This window comes from Ambystoma mexicanum, chromosome 6q (assembly GCF_040938575.1).
Source record: "Ambystoma mexicanum isolate Mex_15411 chromosome 6q, UKY_AmexF1_1, whole genome shotgun sequence".
NCBI classification, from domain to species: Eukaryota; Metazoa; Chordata; class Amphibia; order Caudata; family Ambystomatidae; genus Ambystoma; species Ambystoma mexicanum.
In genome coordinates, this window is record NC_090937.1 from 1,664,108,979 (window position 1) to 1,664,128,378 (window position 19,400).

At 43.7% G+C, this 19,400-nt stretch overlaps 1 protein-coding gene across 2 annotated transcripts in view; it reads left to right on the plus strand.

Moving 5' to 3' along the window:
• The window catches only part of AUP1 (AUP1 lipid droplet regulating VLDL assembly factor), a 240,716-nt gene that overhangs the window by 14,077 nt on the left and 207,239 nt on the right, over positions 1-19,400 (plus strand). Inside the window, exons 1-2 of one of the 2 annotated variants that reach the window (XM_069632509.1) lie at positions 9,316-10,161; positions 16,777-16,914. Coding sequence is in view for 1 of the 2 variants with exons in the window: in XM_069632508.1 (XP_069488609.1) it covers positions 16,777-16,914 (138 nt within the window). In the remaining variant the exon portion in view is untranslated. Of the gene's footprint in view, positions 1-9,315; positions 10,162-16,776; positions 16,915-19,400 lie in introns of those variants that run through there. The other variant, XM_069632508.1, reaches the window with a different exon arrangement.

Genomic DNA, 19,400 nt, shown 5'->3' on the forward strand with positions numbered 1-19,400 from the left:
TATACAATTTGTTATATTGTCTGTAAACTAACATGCCTAAAAAAACAAGTTACATTTTTCTTTTTAAAAAGAAGCAAGTTTACTCCTTCCATCAGGCAGTTAAAATAGTTTATTCCTGTGGTCCTATCCAACATACCCATGGAGCTGTGAGGGTGAAAGCAGGGGTACAAGATTCTACAAGTCTTTTCTTTTTTTTTTTTTTTTTTTGGGGGGGGGGGGGGGGAGTATGTTTACTCCCCATTTTAATTTTTTGGAGTAAAAGTGGCTGATCTAGTCATTATTTGTAGGGCTGTCCTCTAATGATAAACTTTGGAAGTGAGATTGCGATTTATGATCATTTATATAAATGGTCCGAATATGTGTAAATCTCTATTAGAATTGATGTATTGCAGCCTTACAAATATACATTCGTAATCCAGACCATCCGGCTGATATTAATGATTGTGTTTTAATGCCATCACCAGTCTGGCTATAGAGGAACCTTGGAAAGAGGAAAATATTGAATATGATAGTTTATTTATATAGAGCCTGTAGACAGTGTTACAAAGCGCTTCAAGGCAAGGGAGGGTACAAGGGAAAATACAATGATATTCTTACAGGCCATGAACAGTAAGGTTGGGAAATCAACTATCGTACTCGGCCTGACAACATTTCAGATAGTGCAAGAGCTGAGACATAGATGAGGAAGAACGGGAGGGGCAGAGTGGGAAAGGAAATGGAAACGAGACAGGCGACTACCGTACTAGGCCTGATGACATTTCTGGTAGAGCCGGAGAAAAACAAAAGGGGAGGGGAAGAGGGTTGCAGAAAGGGAGGGGAGGAACAAAACAAGCGACGTTTGTGCTAGGCCTGACAGCATTTCAGATAGTGCAGGATGGGGGGGGTGGGGGAACAGGTGGGAAAGAAGGGGAGAAAGAAGGGGAGGAAGGAGGAGACCGACACGGTTGCTATCATGCTATGTCCAAGGACAATTTTGATAGAGGAAGTGCATAGAAGAAAGTAAGGGGAGGAGGTGGGGGAAAAGGGAGAGGAGGAGAGAACAGAGTAAGCAGTGAAAGAGTGGAATGGCAAGAGGGGAGATTGAATACAATTGAAAGTCAGTAGTAACACATTATGTTGCAAGCCAGGATACAAGATGAAGATGGGAACAGCATGATTCAGGGCCACCATGAGTACAAGATGCAAAGGAAGTTCAGCATGAGAGTTGAGAAAGGGTGAAGCACACCGTGAATCAATGAAGTCCATAAAAGTCAAATCCTGTGTTAGCCACAAGACTGATGGTGAAACCAGAATGTATCGTGACAGACTCCTGCAGAAGTAGGCTGTAGGGCAGGGGAGGGAGCAGCATAGAAGAACCAAGAAAAACAGGCAAGACCTGTGTGCAGGAAGGGGGGGGCACAAGGAAACATCACAGGTGGACCAGAGGGGATGGCCTGTGGGGACAGAGGGAGTAAACTCATGTTGGTGCATGCTTACCTGCTTTCTGCGCAGGGGGTCGGGCCCTGGGTCGTCGTGGTCCAAACAAGAATTGCCCTTTTCTTTGTCTGCCCTTCGCTTTGGAGGCCCGGGTGAGAGATGCCCTTGATCCTAGAGTTAAGAACAGGAAGGAAGAGGCAGGGCTAAGAAGGTGGAGCGGGCTTAGGCAACGTGACCTAGATCCACTTGCCATCACCAGTTTGGCTATAGAGGAACCTTGGAAAGAGGAAAATATTGAATTCTGTATTTGCTGTTTGTCTTAAGGTATTCTAGAGTCCATGAAACATGCACAATCTGTGACGCTTTTGCACTTTGGGCATTTTGGATACGATCCAAGTTTTTTATCGTCTGAAATGTTTTGGGTACTGCTAATGCAGGGAGCACAATAGGCCTTACTGACTTTTTAAATGATTTGGTGTAATGAGGATTTTCATAGATTGTGTCTGCAATAATTTGATTTTCTTGTAAGTTTGTTTTTAATGCAAATTATTTAATTTAGAACTAGTCAACAAGTCATTTACTTTAGCATAATCATATTTGGCCATGTGGGGTTTTGCCTCAGCGTTCATATATAGAGTAAGCATTATATTAGATGCGTGCGTATATGATTGTGTATACATTTAAATCCCTTTATTTTCTTTGTTCTGGAATGTTGTATTCTCTGTTGGCACTTTAATTTCCTCTCTTCCCCATACCTATGTGTAGTATATGGCACAGGAGAGCGGATTGTCTCCATGTCATACCCTTCCCGTACGCAGAGAGAGAGGAATGTTGCATTTCAGACTTCTCAATGTCTGGATCCTTGCACTCTATTCTTGGATGGATCATCTTCATTTGTGTTATCCCTGGCATATGGCCTCAGCAGTTTTCCTCCTCGTTCATGTGCTTGCTTGTTCTCACATGCCTAGTCTTCGGCTTCTTTGAGGCCCTGCTACCTCATAGTACATGCCAACAAGCACCAAGCTTTTTGGTTGATGGTAGTCCAGTACTGGGTTTGGTTTTATCTTTGCATTATAGCACATGTAGTCCTGGATTTATCTCAGAATGCAAGTAAACACCAGGACTGGACTAGTATCTCCTGACTGGAATGGGGCATGTATGCAGCTTGTTAATAGTTCTTCAGTGTCTTGATTTTTCTTGCCTCCTCTATGTTCCAAATCGTTTCCTATGTGGTTGGTAGCGTGTTTGTTCACTTTGTTAATTTGGCATAACTGTCTCCGTGCCCCAGTCTGATATTTTTAGTCAATCGCCTTTATGGAATATGAACATCTTTCTATCACAGTTGATTTTTCATTCTTGTTTTGGTTAGTTTCAAAACTTAGTGTGTTCCAATGCAGTGCTAAAGGCATATTTGCATTTCCATCACTCGTGATCTAGAACATGGACGGTCCTATAGAAGTGTTTGCTGTTACTTTCTTCATGCACCTTTGTAGTACATTCCGGCCTCCCTTCTAGATCAACTTGCATTATCCCTTTTTTGTTTTATGATCCTGTTCACTTCATGGAGTGTAGTACAGTACTGTCAGTTATGTGGTGTACTGCACGATGCCCAGAGATTCCTTGCTGACAAACTGGGCACCATTGTCCACCATATATAGTGGCCAATGTTGGGGAGAATTTTCAGAAATGTGTTAATTCCCTTCTACCTTAGAGACCCCCAGCTCTTTTTGCTGGACTTTAGGACTTTTTATCTCATGTAATTTTAATGTGATTTTATTCTGTTTCTTTTGACTTTGGAGTCAAACTCCATTGGCATCATCTTTGCATTGTGACACACAGCACCTTCAGTGCAGTGGCACAGGGAAGTCTTTTAGATTTCCCAAAAGTTTAAATACCTTCTCTAGGTCAAACTATTTCCAAGAGCAGTGTGAAATTGACTTTACTTTTTGTAACTTTCTAGACCCAGCACACACTCTTACCATATAGGTTGCTGGAGGGGTTACTTAATATCCCCTTCGTCTAGTTTCTCAGGTAAGTTTTGTATTACCCTTTCCACAATTAATGGCGATTGACAGTGGTTTACATTTTACTGCCATTGTGCGTTTTTACCGCGGTATGCGTTCGCAGCCAGAGCAAGGCACCCATGGATGCCCATTTCATCAAAATGGCCCCTGTCTTTTTTCACCATTTCCTGAAGAAAAGGTCCTTCTTGAGATTGTCTGCACGCCAAACCAGGTTTGGTCCCTTTGTTCGTTTTTGTCTTTGGCGGGATTCATGAGTGAAACCCGCCTCTGGCTCCAGTATGTCTGGCAGGGGCAGGAAGTGAGGGAGATGCCTGAAACTAACTCCCTGTGCTTAATGCCCTTGGTTACAGGAATGCACCCAAAGGAGATTGGCCAGCTGGGCTGGCTCTCTGCCAAGGACAGCCACACTGATGTGTGAGTGACAGCTAGGCTGGAATGAATGGGAGAATCCCGCATAAAAGGCGAAGCTTTTTGGCTTGGAAGGCAGAGGTGGCCACTGTACGAATGAATCCGAAGAACTTGGAAGAGACGCCTGCTGCATCTCTTGGACTGTTGGTTTGCCTGGTGAAGCCCTGCTGCTGTGCTGAAGCTCCGAATTCGCTTCGACTAGAGAAGCCCTGAAAGGACGACTTCTCCACTTGGGTTGATGGGACCAATCAACTCCAAAGTAAACCCGTCTGGACATCCTCTTGAAGCTGGTTGTATTTCAGCTGCGGGAGTGCCAGGGAGAGGAACACCAGATTGTGTGCGTTGCTTTTAAGTCGGACCCGAGCGCTAGGAAGATCCTCTGGACTTCCCTGATGCAGGACTGACCAAGCCTGAGCCACATCAACAGAGCGCTGGACCCCAGAATAAAGGAAAGTCTGAAGTGGTATCGAAAACCACGGTGTTGCTATTTGCTGTCGCACATGAGGAGCTGAAACACTGAAGGATAGCTGAATTAAAGGTTGCCCATTGCTGCTGCTGACCTTCCCATTGCAGAGCAGGAGAACCCAGACGTCCTTCTTGTCCCCACAACCGAGGCCCTGGAACAACGGGATCTGCAGAGCTGTACACTAACAGAAGCCAGCTGGAACCATTTCTTCTAACAAGAGGTACTTTAAAGTCTAAGAGTACTTACTTACCGCTTGCTGTGTAGCCTTACTTGATCTCAGTTGAGACCTGTCATGGTTACCTTGCAGAGTTGCTAAAGCTTTGCCCCTCAGCTTATGGTCCTTTAAGTGTTCGATTTTCTACAAATATTTCTAAAAACTTGCCAAGACTTTTCTTTTTTTTTTTTTTAATCTGCAAAGATCTTCAGCTCCTCTTGACATTGTGCAATTAACATTGGTTGTCCTGGCTCTCTGAGAGACTCCTCTTTACCTCTGACTTTGTGCTTTGGCCTTTCCTCCAGGAAAGGGTTAATTTACTGTGAATTGGACGTTTTAAAAAAAATACTTACCAGTTTGTGAATGGTTTGTAACCTGTTTTATTCCACTATTCTAACCAAACTCAGTATTGCTCTAAATGTACCAGTGATAAATCAATGTCCAGTGCCCTAGCTATTTAAGTCACCTGAGAATGTAGGAAGTGTCTGTGTGCCATCCCCAATGGTTATAATCTGATTTAGAGAAAGTGTGTTTTGAAGTGTATTATTTATTTAAATATATATATTGCTCCCATCTGAAGAGGGCTTATACAAGTGAGTATGAAATAAATTAGTAATTGTTTCATCAAGAAACTTGAGTGTAAGTGTTTTATTTGAATAACTGCTCCAGTGACTGTCACGTTGGTGCTCACATTGACCCCTCTTCAGATACGCCCTGGCTGCTCAGCCACATTACCAACCTGTGTAGTTCAGATTTATACCAAAGGTTGGGTCAGGGTTATTGTAGTGCACACAAAGGGTACTGCATCCAATCTTGGCTAACAGCCACCTCGAAACATTTCATTGCTATCTTGTTAGTGATGCGTTCTCGAAGCTTTACACAATGGCACTCGTTTGCCATTGTAACGTGTGCTCCATGGAGCCGATGACTTGAACTCCTTCTTTCTCCCAGACTCGTGCTGGCACCGCATCGATGCTTGTGGATGTTCACTGGCCATCAATGGTCGTGCAGCTTTTTTGTGACTATTTTCTCTAGATGCCCTCATAGGCCTCACTTGGGCCTATTGTGGCAGGGCTGCATTGGTGTGCGGTGCATCCACCACTTTATGATGCAGATATAGGCTTGCTCTGCTCGTAGTTTCCACTCGCATGGTAACTCATTACTTGATGTAATAAAAGGCTACACTCATAAAGTGTCCAGTTGGGTAATGGTATTGTTGAATGGCCACAATGCTAGCTACTATGCACGCTCATTCACGTATATGTGGTCACCTGCAAGTGACAAGCGGGAGGCCTCGAATTTGGCGTGAAGACTAAGTGCCAAGTGTTGCCAAAATCAACTTGCAGTTTCTTAACTTCAAGTGAAATTTTTAGGCATTTTGAAAACCTCACTAAAGTATTAGGTTTTTAACTTGGGCACTGCTAAATTTTGACGGGTTGTTTTTGGTCCATTTATCTTCACCATAATCATATTGTCAGAGTATATCCGCCAACGGCCTGATTACTCAGTTATCAAAGTGTTCTCTTGCAGGCTTAGACACTGAATGAACACTATTCTGTTCTTTCAGAAAGCAAACCTAAATCAGTCTATTTCCATTGCTTTCCGTTGCACTTGGCAAAGATGATGCTACGAGTAGTAAGCATCAGCCATTTGGAATCTCCTTATGTGCTGGAAATGAGCCATTTTGGGTCTCCTTATGCAATGCAAACGCTTAGTTAGCTGAGCATGACGGTTACGTTTGTAACATGGTGTGGAATGAGTTAATCTACATGTTGCAAGTTTGACTCATTTGTGGTGATTTTTGGTTAGTTTACCTGGTCTTCACAGCAAAGCGTCCTTGGTTTCACGTTGTTTACCAGCATTTTGATTGTTTCTAAACACTTCAAACAACATTCCCCCATATATAGCATTTGATAAAATGCAATGACAGAGTTCACAATTGAGGGGAGAGGGGAGCTATTTAGCTCCTGCTTGTAGCCCAGGAGAGGCAAGTCTGACGCCGAAAACTGCCAGGAGCTACATCTGGCTCCCAAGGCCAACTGATGCCAAACAAACACCATGTGAATTTAACTCTATGCATCTGGTACAATATATACACATTTGGACACATCTATACAATATTTAAAGCATAAGGGGTCATAAATAATAGACACAATGTTATGTTTCCTTCATATATGCAAGTTAGATTTGAGGAACGCTATGTACTAGCTCCTCGTTCACCTGTGGTAGCTTCTAGTTAATAGAGATACCCAGGAGCTGTTTTTAGCTCCTACTTATCCAATCTTAGTTTCGAACCCTGACAGTTATTGAAATAATGATTTTGTGTGCAGGCAATGAAAGTGGCTCTGCAGCATCACTTAGCCAGCAGGAACTACCTGTGGCGATTGAGAAGCGAGTACAACTTGCGCCACAATTTGTTTCTTACGTGAGATGCCAACTATAACTCTTTCCAACACACACAACCCTATTATGCTTTGTGTCTTCCAGATGTGCCCTAGTGCTCCTTTGAACAGATTGTTAATGTCACATAGGCATGTTTGACTCTAGTGGCGGTGATCCAGAAGTCCTAATTATTTTTAATGTGGATGCTAAAAATATCTGTGGCTGATGTGAACGTGAGCTCTGCCTTCCCAATCAACACTGGTGGGAGTGTTTTGGTTGTTGTTCAGCCTTTTATTTATTGCCCTTCCTAGAGAGATGTGTCCTTTGCTATAATATGCCAAGTGAAGAAGCTGCAAGACAGTGCAATAATGGCTAAATTCAACCCCAACAGTTGTTCCCCCATTTACGCAGTAACTGCGAGCGTGAACCTGTTAAGTTTGGGTTTAATGAGGGGACGGGTGGCAGAGATAGCCGGTATGTTTGTTTCTGGCGGGTGTGGTGATTATAAGGGAAGGGTGGTGTTTTTACAGTGTCCATTGTAGATCTACATACGATTGATACATTTATGTTACCTGATAATACTAGGGTAGATGGTGTTTCTTTTTGCAAAGATGGGAGTTTCGGATATGCAATTTGGGGGATGTATGGATGTCTACAGGCATGTGTAATGAGTGACATTACGGTCATGACGTGGAACATTTGGTGTTCATGAATGCCAAAACATTCTGGCTGATAATGTATCGAGCCAAGCATTTCCATGCTGGGATTCTATTGCTCCAGGAGACCTATTTAGGCAAAGATGGGAATCTTCCCGGGGCTCTGTGCAGGAGGCTCCATAGATATGGCTTGTCCTTTTCTTTGCACTCCAGAGGCGTGACATGGGTCTCTCGAATTTAACCTGCCTTATCAGATGAGCGACACGGAAGGGAGATTGTAGCCAGTGCTCCAGATAAGATTTTGATGTGTAGTATTTTACCCCCTATTTTTAAAGGTTGAGCAAAAAGATTTTTTAGAGCGTAAAAACATGAGTCTCGTCCCTGATGGGAGTATTTTATAAACGAGTAGAAATGTTCTGCTGTAAAACACATTTTTGTGAGATACTTCTTAGCACCAAGTTATTCATGCACGTTAAAAAATAAATCTGACCTCTTCCATAATTAGTTTCTTCCTGCGGAACTACTGGTCCAAACACGTCCACGGATCTGTTTGAGTGAAAGCAAAGGCAGAAGCTCCTATGTGTACATTTCCCCCCTTTTTTTCGTTTTCTGGGAGTATCTACATTTTTTGGAAGTATATGCCTATTTTTAGGGAGTAAAAGTGCCCGATAAACCCCTTACCTCTACGGCTGATTCAAGCGGCTGCATGCTTGCGAATGAGGAGTCTCATAAATGCATGTGCCGCACATTGAAACGCAGAGGTTTTACAGGTCTGGGCAAATTCTATATATGCCTATCCTATATACGAAATTAAATGGATTGGCGACTGTTGTATCATAACATTGGCATACCACTAGGTAGTAATAGCTCCTGGAAATGAGGACTTTCATTAAAAATCAAAAGACAATTTTGCTATCGAACCTCAAAATACATGTTTGCTTTATTATGTAATTGAGTAGGTTTTTGTGTTTTCAACACATAAAATATACAGGAGAGATCAGATGGCCAGGCGTCGAAATGTGTATTCTGTCACAATGAAGAAAGCTGCTGCATGGTAATGATTTCCATGCAGTTTTGCACATGTCGACTGGATGTCACATGCTGCCCGCTATTTCTGCAATTGTGTTGTGCAGCCAGTCGTACACATGTGCTCAACTATCTCACCTGTGACACTCTCCAATGGTCAGGCTAACATGGCTTGGCTCTTTCCTTTTGAATGTCTCTTTGCACACCTTTGCACTTAGCTGGTTGCAAATGGTGCAGGATATTGCTTTACTTGACTTTTACTTTGTTTCGGTTGTTCCTGCACCCACAATCGCATCTCTGATAACCATTTGTGTTGTAGCTAAAGTTTTAAATAACCTAGATTCCTGGACGTTAGGACTTTTTAATTTTAACCCTGCAGTGAGTGAGACCTTTTTCTCCCTCTCATGTATTCTGATCCGATTTGGATTATGTTTGCTCCGTTTCTGGAGTCTGTCAAACTCGATAGGAATCTACTTTGTGTGGTGACACACAGCACTTTCGGTGCAGTGTCACTGAGAAATCTAAAAGATTTCTCATAAGGTTTAAATACCTTTTCTAGTGTGAACAAGGTTACCCCCCCCCCCCATCTCATGAGGTTGAATCCTCAGCTGCAGTATGCCCCGGTTTTCTTTTTTGTCATTTTCTGTTTGTGAGCTCTATCTTGGGGTTTGCTCTGCATGGTGAGCCAGGTTTGAGCCCATTATTTGTTTTTTCCTTTGGCAGGCTTCAGCCCGGAAACACCCACCTCTGGCTCCAGTGTCTCTGGAAAGAAAGGATGTGAGGGAGGTTACTGCCTCTTCTGTCCTTTTGTCTCTAGGAATGCCTGAATGCAACCAGTCGTGAGTGGCTGGCTGGCTGGCCGTCCTTTCAGGAAAGCCACCCTGCTGCGTGACAGCCTAGGCTGTGCAAGAATTGGAGAAACCTGCTTCGAAGACAAGGGCTTTGGGAGTAGAGGCAGTCTACCACGGGGAGAGACACCTGACAAAGAAACCGTGAACAAAGCTTGCTGCATCCTCCTGGACCTTTGAATGTCCTGCTGCTATGCTGAAACTCCTTCTTCTGGTCGACAAGAGAAGCCTCGGAACGGACGACTTCTTCCCTTGGGTTAGTGGGACCAGCTTAACACGAGACCAACTCCACTGGGCGATCCTCCCTGATTGGCTGAACTTCTTCACTGTTGCAAGAACTGAGTGCCAGGTGTCGAGAAATCTGTATTCAAGTGCAATGTCTGAAATCAGGCCAGAAGCTCCAGGAGTCTCCCAATGACCCTCCAGAAGCAGGACGACCAGAGCTGGAGTCCCATCACCAGAGTGCAGGACCCAAGGAGTGAAGGAAGCCCAACCAGTATCCAAGATCCGCTGTGGCGCTTTTAACCGAGCGCTCACACCACAAAGTGCTGCTGATCGGAAAAGAGGCCATAGCATCCGACGACCTCCAAATTGCTGCTGCAGGAGCCCTCTGGACGTACTCCCTCTCTTGTCCCACAACTGAGGCTGAGAAACCCAGGGTCTGCACCGCTGCAACAGGACAGAATCCAGCTGGACCACTCTTCTCTTCTACAAACCAGAGGTACGGTTTAGACTTGGGGTACTTGCCTCACTGTCTTTTTAGCTGTGCTCTTCTCAGTTGAGGTTTGCATTGGCTGCTTTTGAGAGTTGATTCCAGCTCTCCTTTCACAGGCGTAACAACTTGCAACGCCTGCAGGTGATTTCTAGAAAACTTTACTTTTTATCTAAGTGCCTCCGCTCCATAGACTGTGCTCCAATTGACTTTGTGTGTCCTGGCTCCCTGCAGACTCTACTAGTCCATTCACTTTGATATTTCTGTCCCTCATAGGTGGTAACTTGTTTTAGACTTATTGCTGGGAAAGGCTTGTCTAGACTTCATTGGAAGATTTAAGTTTACTCGCATGCCCTGAGAACCTGTTTAACCTTTTCCTTCTTCTATCCTTTTCTTTCTGCAACCTCTGAATAGTATAACTAGTGATATATAAATGCCATTACGATCCTTGTGAATGAAGTCACCTCCGGGTGTAGGAAGTGTGAAAAAAGCATAGTATCCAGTATTTGATTGTTACATATCTTGCCCTTTTTAAAGAACGCTTATTTAAAAATTGATGTTAAATAACTATTTATAACAAACCTTGTGTATTACTTGGCTACCTGTTTTTGAGAATTTCATTGATACAGCTCACATTCTCCCCTCTTGAGATAGTCCTGGCTGCTCAGTCACACTACCAACTTGTGTAGTACAGACCTATACAAAATGGTGGGTTACCTAATACCAAGCAGATAATTGTTGCGTAGTCTCATATTAGTACATCAGTTCTTACCTAACACTGCTAATCTATTAAATAGCACATCCTGTGTATCTAGTAGCTAGCTGACCAGATTCACATCACTTCAGAGCCTTTCCTCCATCCCAGCGGAGTGTGCTAGAAGCCCCCGCCTCCCCCCACCGAAGAGATTGTGGTAGAAATAGAGTTTTAGAAAAGGGTTACCAGTCAAATGGTCAAACATTTGGTCGACACCCAATTTGGTCGACACCATTTGGTCGAATGCCAAATGGTCGGAATTTTTTTTTTAACAACCCATTTTTTGGTTTTTTTTTGGGGGGTCCCCCCCAACCCCCATATATATATATATATATATATATATATATATATATATATATATATATATATATATATATATATATATATATATAAAAAAAAATTCGACCATTTGGCATTCGACCAAATTGCAGACGACCAGTTTGTTGTCGACCAGTTGACTGGACACCTTAGAAAAGCATATACCTGTCACTGTGCATCAAAAGAGAGAAAGCACTACACTCCTGCAGCGGGTTAGCCACCCACACAGGACAGATTTACTAATATGTACATTTATTGATTGCCTACTGTTCAAACCCCTACCAACCCATTCCTATGAACAACATTAGCCATGTACAGTAAGACAATCTACAGTACTTTAAATGGATCTCCACACCTAATACATATGCACACATTCTTTGCACTTGATTCTCAATAATGAACACTGACTGCTCTCACACACTCTCCCGTAAAGTGAAATAATGAGAAAGAAGTAATGAAAAGCATTGTCAATATCATTGTGACGACACCCAACACACTCAATATGCAAACGGTTATAAATGGAAATACAGCTGTAATTTTCTTGGCCTCTGTCTACGCAAGATGAGTCAACCATCTCAAAAACATAATGGCTTCTTGAAGGCTATTGTATGCCTAAATCAACTGGGCTTATGTTCAGAATGGGCGGTTGGTCGGTGCCACTCATTTTTATCTTACGTGAATATGAAGTTCAGTGGGGAAGTTTTGCCTTTCCATCAATCCACCATCTGGTGCAGAGTTCTCCAGGAGCTTAGCCTCCACCCCACCCCCCGTTTTGTTCAATTGTTATATAAGGACACTGCTCGCTTTTGGCCGACCTAGGTGTAAACCAACTACACTGATGACACCCAGCTAGTTCTCGTATCTTCTGGGGATCCTTTAACTGACACCTTCCTTGGTAATATTTACCAACAGATTGAACTCTGGATGTCGTCCAACTGGCTATGTTTAAATTGCAACAAAACAGATTTTTTTCTTTGGTTCAGACAGGTCCGGACAAAATTAAGCCTGTCCTTCAAGTGTTTCTTGATCAGTGACATCATTCCTGTTCAAACTAAGGTAAAGCCACTGGGCGTCCAGTTGGAGAAAAGTTTGAAATCCGAGGCCCCTGTCAAAACTTTAATTACCATCTTCGACTCCTCAAACATTTGCTCCTACATCTCAGTGGAGAATAGTGCCACCATAGTTCGAGCTACCATCACTCGGCTAGACTACTGTAGCCCCTTGCTAATCGGTGTATCTAGCACCAGTATCAAGAAATTTCAGATGGAAAATTACGCAGTACGCATGAATGTTTCCCGGTGTAACCACATCTCTAAACACCGTCAGAATCTTCATTGGTTCCCCATCAAGGAGAGAATCCTGTTCAAGACTGGAACCTTGGAGTACAAATGCTAAGCCCCCTGCCTACTGGATGTTAGGGAGAATTCTAAAAAAATTGCTAATTCCCTTCACCTTGGACCCCCCCTCCCCGGAGATTTGCTGGATTTTCAGGACTCGATTATTTTACGTGGAGAGAGTGACCCTTTTCCCCACTCTCGTATTTTGATATGTTTTACCCCTGTGTTTTCTTTGGTTATGGAGTCTAACCAAGTCCATAGGCATCATATTTTACAATTGTCACACTGCACCTTCAGTGCAGTGACACAGGGAAGTCTTTCAGCTTTCCCAAGGTTTAAATGCCTTCTCTGGGATCAACTACTGTTAACCAGAACAGTGGAGTGAAAGTGACTTCAGTTAGCCCTGTAAATGTCTAGACCCAGCACACTCAGTCTTACAATAGAGTGCTGGTCTAGCTACTCATGTAACAGTCAAATGTTCCCCCTTCCTCTCCAGAATGGCTGGTGGCAGTGGTTTTACAACGAACTACCATGATTTTTCCCGACCGTGAACTATTCACAGCTCCGGTAGCGTTAACTCGCAGGAGCCATGTTCTTCAAGATGGCACCCAGCCATCGTTACTAAAAACAGGTCCTGGTCGTCTTTTTTTCGACATGTCTTCGTGGAAAGGTCCTTCTAGAGTTTTCCTCTACGCGCAAAACCAGGTTTGGTCTGTGTTCATTCGCCTTTGGCGGGCTACAGGGGTGAAGTTAGCCTCTGGCTCCAGAGTGTCTGGGGTAAGCAGGAAGTGTGGGAAGTGCCCGATACTTCCGGTGCGTATTCTCATAGGAGACCCAAATGCACTCTGTGATGATTGGCTGGCTGACTGTCTGGCAAGGACAGCCACCCTGCTGGGTGAGTGGCAGCTAGGCTGGAATGAATGGGAGAGAACTGAATAAAAGGCGGTCTCTTGGCTTGGAAGGCAGAGTTGACCACTGGAACGAAGGAACCGAAGAAGAGCATGAAGAGGACGGCTGCTGCTGCAACTCCTGGACCGTTGGTGTGCCCGGTGAAGCCCTGCTGCAGGCCCGAATTGCCAAGTTCGCATCGACGGGGGGGACCCAAGATTGTGTCTTACTTGTAAGATGGCCAAAAGCGTTTGGTAGATCCTCTGGACTCCCACGGCGTTGGACCGACGAGCCTGACCCTCCTCAACTGAATGCAGGACCTCTGAAGCAAGGACAGTCCACCTTGACAACCAGGTTACCACTGCAGTAGCTGAAAAGCGAAAAGGCACTGAAATTGAATTTTTCCATTTGCAAGCTTTGACAAGTCCCAGTGCAGTGCATGAGTCCCCCCAACGTCCTCCCTCTTGTCCCCAAGACTGAGGCCCAGGAACAGTGAGATCTGCAGGAGCTGCCAGGAACAGTCATCAGCTGCATCTTTTTTTATTCATTGTAAGGTACTGAAAACTTCTCACTGTGAAAGTGCTTGAAACTTTCACAACTCGCAGATCTAATCAGCTTGTGGCCCAACATATGATTCTTGTTTTTACAAACTACCTCTAAGAACTTGTGCAGAGACCTTTCTGTTTAACCACCAGAACTGCTCTATCCTATCCAAGACTTTAGCCCATTGACTTTGGCCTAGCCTACTGAATTGACTCTTCTGGTGAACTCCAAGTATTTGCACTTTCTAAGAATAATTAGTCTTTCATGTTCTTACAACCTTTGCCTTTTATTCCCTTTTTAAAGCGTGTACAGTATTGAAGTATATTTTTGTGTTACTATATGATTGCCTCTTTCTAATGAGGTTATAATTGAACTGATATATAATTGTTATAGGAGAAACCTTGAGTGTAAGTCTATTTGAATAACTGTAATTACGAATCTGTGTAGCTCCACTACTGCTCACGTTTCCCCTCTTGAGATGAGCCTGGCTGCTCAAAATGCTACCTATACTGTGTAGTGCAGACTTGTAGCAAAGGTTGGTTTGCTTAAACCTGTAGTCCTAGTTGTGTGTAGTGTTCCTAGAGGGTACTGCATATAAACTTTGCTTAACTCTGGAAGACCTCTATTTCACAGTATTGTCCTGCCCGAACTGTTAACCTGCCTTTTGCTAGAGGAGCTATCTGGCCGGAGCATAAACGCATGCACAAACAGACTGGGAAGATCTTTCCCCATTAAGGCAGCACTTCCCATTGTCCTGAGGTATGAAGCTGTTTTGGCTACTTTAAGGGAATCGCCAGGAGAAGAGAGCTGAAGGCAGGATACATGGAGCCTGGATTGAAGGTTTGTGGTCTGTGCAATCCATAAGAATCCCAAAAATATAATTTCCAAATGGAAAAACCACGTATCAGAATCATCATGGGCTTTTAGCAAAAAGCAGCAAAAAATGCCATAAAACGATTTAGTGGCAATTGGTATTGACGGTGATGCAAACAGTACTAAATCTGCATGAAGTAGTTCCATTGGTGGTGAGCAGATTGTCATAGGTAGGATTGCTGCCATATGCAGATAATCAAAAAAGCAAAAAGAAAAGCTTTCAGTCTCTGCAGCCCAAAATTGCAATTTCAAATGCTTCAAAATCCCAGCGTTGAACCAGTATTCGCGGACAGCACTCCTGCTCCTTCACAAAAAACTGTCCCTTTTATAGCTTTAGCAGAGTTGTTTACCAGAAGTCTGAAGCTTTTTTCTTTTATTTTTTATCTCCAACAGTTTTTTCTACATACACCTGAGGATTGTGTATCTCGCAGGCACTATCTTGCAGGCACCAGACAAGGTTTATTTTTATCTCCAAGCTCCTTGAGTGAATTTATCTCTAGACTCATCAGGCAACTATCTCCCTCACGTCCAGCTGGAAGCCTTGTAGCAGCCCAGAAGTAGCGCTAGCTGCAGTGTGCGTAGGCGTTCCAAAACGACATCTCAGCATGACTCGAGGCACAGTAAATGCTAACCTTTTATCATACTTGTTGATATGTGATCATGAATCCATATCAAGTCAACCTACTTATTTCAAGCCGTGAACACGGCTTAAGACCATGCTCATTCACAGCTAGGGTGCACCACCCGGCTATACCGCTCTTCCACGGCATTGTTGGTAGAGCCAGAGTAGGCTGTAATCAGGTCGCCATTGTCATACATGGGCCCGTAGCTCTATGCCTCGCCCTCTGCGTTTGGTTAAATCCTGCTCAGCCTTCTCCTCTCCTCATTTGTCAGGATCTCTTCCTCCTCACCATTGCCGATATTTACCACCTTGTGCATGTTTGTATATGCATGTGTGTAAATAAATATATATGTATAGAAAGGCTAGATCATGTGAAAAAAATGTAATCTATCATTTTTGTTTGCATTCCTTGTAAATTATGTTAACGTAGACTATGTGCACGATTGTTTTTTTTTTTTTTTCTTCCCTCAAGTCACACTTTTGGTCCTCTCCGTTTCCAGTCCTTGTGCAGCCTCATGTCCCCAGTGCAGCAGACACACAGAGGACTGCCATTACAGTAACCGTGCTGTCCATTTGGAGTCTGATGAAAGTAGTTCCAGGCACACCTTGGCCTCAATGCTAGGTAGCAACAGCCCATGCACTTGCGAGAGTGCTTCTGTGGCCGCAGATAAATGGAGTGTATAGAATCGGGACAATTCCACAGCGCTGCCTTAACCATTTCACACATGGATCCCATTGGTTAATGTGCCTAGTACCTTCCCTCGCCCTACTCCTGATTAGCCGGTAAGATGGCTCAGCAGGTCATCTGTGTGTGATCTGGCGGTCCCAATCCTGGCAAGGCCAGCGCAGCATTTCATCCTTTTGAGGTAGAGAGCTCCTACTTCAATTGGGTGATAATTGTATGTGCACATGTTCTCTAAAGCTCTATGCCGTCCAGTAAGTGCAACGGGTCATTGTTCATATAGACACTTTAAGGTTATTCCACAGTACATTTCGATTTACACGCTCAAAGGGTGCAGTGGATATGCTGCTTTAAATTTGAGTAGGATTTTATTTTATTTTGTCTGGTCTATGCACAGCCATGTGTTTATGCTTGAAATATTGAAAGGCAACACTTGGCTCTTCTCCACTCTTACAGGTATTACATTGCAACTTACTTTTAAAACGTTCTCAATGTTAGGAACTGTTGCAGAGTAGTATGATTTAGCTTTTAATGGCTTCATATGAACTTGTCAAAGAGTGAACCTTGCATAGCCCGATGCCATTCTAATTTAATCTTCTTTTCTCAGGTTACCAAACGATGGCTTTCTCCTGCTGCTCCTCTTACTTTACTCTCCGGTTGGGCTGTGCCTTCTCGTCCTCCGAGTATTCATTGGTGTGCACGTGTTCCTGGTGAGCTGTGCTCTGCCAGACAGCCTTGTCCGAAGGTGAGAGCGCGTTTGTACCTTTTGCTTTCCCTTGTCCGGAAGGAAGTGTTCTCCTGTCATTGGTATGGGCCCTTCTAGCATTGGTGACTCTGAAATGGCATATAACGAATTGCAGACTGGTCTAGATTACATCAGTTGTGTGATTATGTTACCGAGTGTTGTGAAAGAATTTCCATTGTTTCCTATGGAACCCCATTCTTTTTGATCGGTTTTTGATGCTGTCCTGTTGTTTTTTTTTTTTTTTTTTTAATGTATATTTTTTTGTTGAAGGGAAGTAAAGCATTTACTTCCCTTGCCTTTTGCTCACATGTTATGTGAAAACTGATCAGTCCTGGGAAAAATGTGTTCCCTTTATGAATCTTTGTATTTTTAGCATTGCACACAGCACCTTACAATGCAGTGCAACAGGGATATGTTTGTATCGCCCTAGCGTTTAGGCATAGGACTTTAGGTTACTTTAATGTGCCTAAGGAAGCTGGTGGCAGTAGCTACATTTTTCAATTTTTGCGTTATTTTTGGTGTGCACTGTTAGGCATTGTATGCAGTACTCTTTGGGACCACTACACACAACTATGACTACAGGTGTAAGCAAAACCAACATTTGGCATAAGTCTTTACTTACACAATTTTTGGTAGCGGAGCTGAGCAGCCAGGCTTATCTCAAGAGGGAATGTGAGCTGTAAAGATGTTACACAGAGGTCTATAATCGCAGGTATTCAAATAAACTTACACTCAAGGTTTCTTGGTTAAACACTTATTATTCAACAGTCAGTTTTGAAACATTCACTAGAAGGAGGCAGTTAAATATCATTCATCAATACACTTCAATACTTTACTTGTTAAGTTTCTGAGGCATTCAAACTACTTTGAAGGAGGAGCAAAATTGCATTCCTATTATTTTGGAGGAGCAAAAAGGAATAGGTACAGAACATATAAATATTACAATTTCTTAAGTGCAGATACTTTGAGTTCACCAGAAGAATCAATTCAATAGGCTAGGCCAAAGTCAATGGGCTAAAGTCTTGGCTAGGTAAAAACGGTTCTGGTAAGTAAACTGTAAAGTCTCTGCAGAAGTAGTTTGTAAGCAGAAGAATTATACGTTGGGTCACAAGCTGATTAGGCTTGTTAGTCGCAAAAGTTTCAGACACTTTCACTATGAGCGGTAAGTACTCTTTTCACAGTGTCTTTCAAATTAAGAGCAAGATGCAGCTAAAGACTCTGTTCCTGGCAGTTCCTGCAGATCTCGCTGTTCCTGGGCCTCAGTCGTGGGCGCAAGAGGGAGGACGTCGGGGTACTCCTGCACTGCACGGGGACTGGTCGAAAAAGCTGATACTTGGCAAATCTTCAATTCCGGTAGCTGTAGTAAAGCACACAAACTGGTGTCCCTCTCCCTGGTTATTCAGTTTCCTGCAGCACTCTGAGGAAATTCAACCAGCTCCGAGAATGGTATCCAGGTGGCTTGCGGGTCGAGTTGATTGGTCCCACCAACTCAAAGGGAGAAGTTGTCTGTCGAGATGAACTTAACAATTCGGACCTGCAGCAGGGCTTCACTGGGAAAACCAACAGTCCAGGAGTTGCAGCAGCTGTCCTCTTCAAGCTAGTCTTCGGTTCTTTAGTTCCAATTGTTGACTCAGCTTTCCAAGCCAAGAGACTCGCCTTTTATCCAGTTTCCGCCCATTCATTCCAGCCTAGCTGCCGCTCACCCAGCAGGGTGGCTGTCCTTGCTGGACAGTTAGCCCGCCAATCACCACAGAGTGCATTTGGGTGTCCTAGGAGACTAAGCACAGGGAGCTTCGGGCACCCTCACCTCCTGCCCACCCCAGACACTCGGGCGCCAGAGGTGGTCTTCAGTCCTGAAGGCCACCAAAGGCGATGGAACAAAGGGACCAAACCTGGTTTGGCACGCAGAGCAAAACTCTAGAAGGACCTTTCCATAAAGAAACAGTGAAAAAAGACCAGGACCTGTTTTTACAGAGGGGGCTCAGACACCATCTTGAAAAACATGGCTCCCTTGATTTAACGCTACCAGTGTTTGCGGTCGGGAAAAATCATGGTAGTTCATTGTATAACCACTGCCACCAGCCATTTCTGTAGGAAAGGGGAGCATTTTACTGCTACATCTAGACACAGGGGATACTAAGTAACCCCTCCAGCACTCTAGGGTGTGGTGGGTCTAGGAATCTAAAGACTAGTAAAGTCAATTTGACTTTACTTTCTCTGGGAAACAGTAGTTTATCCCAGAGAAGGTATTTAAACCTTGGGACAGCCTGAAAAGGCTTCCCTATGTCACTGCACTGAGGGTGCTGTGTGACACACATGAAAAGATGCTATGGAGTTGTCTAAAACTCCATACCCAAAGAAAACACGAGTAAAACACATTTCAAAACACACGAGAGTGGGGAAAAAGGGTCGCACTCTCTTCAGGTAAAAAAATCAAGTCATCAAAATCCAGCGAAGTTGCTGGGGGTCTCTAAGGTGAAGGGAAT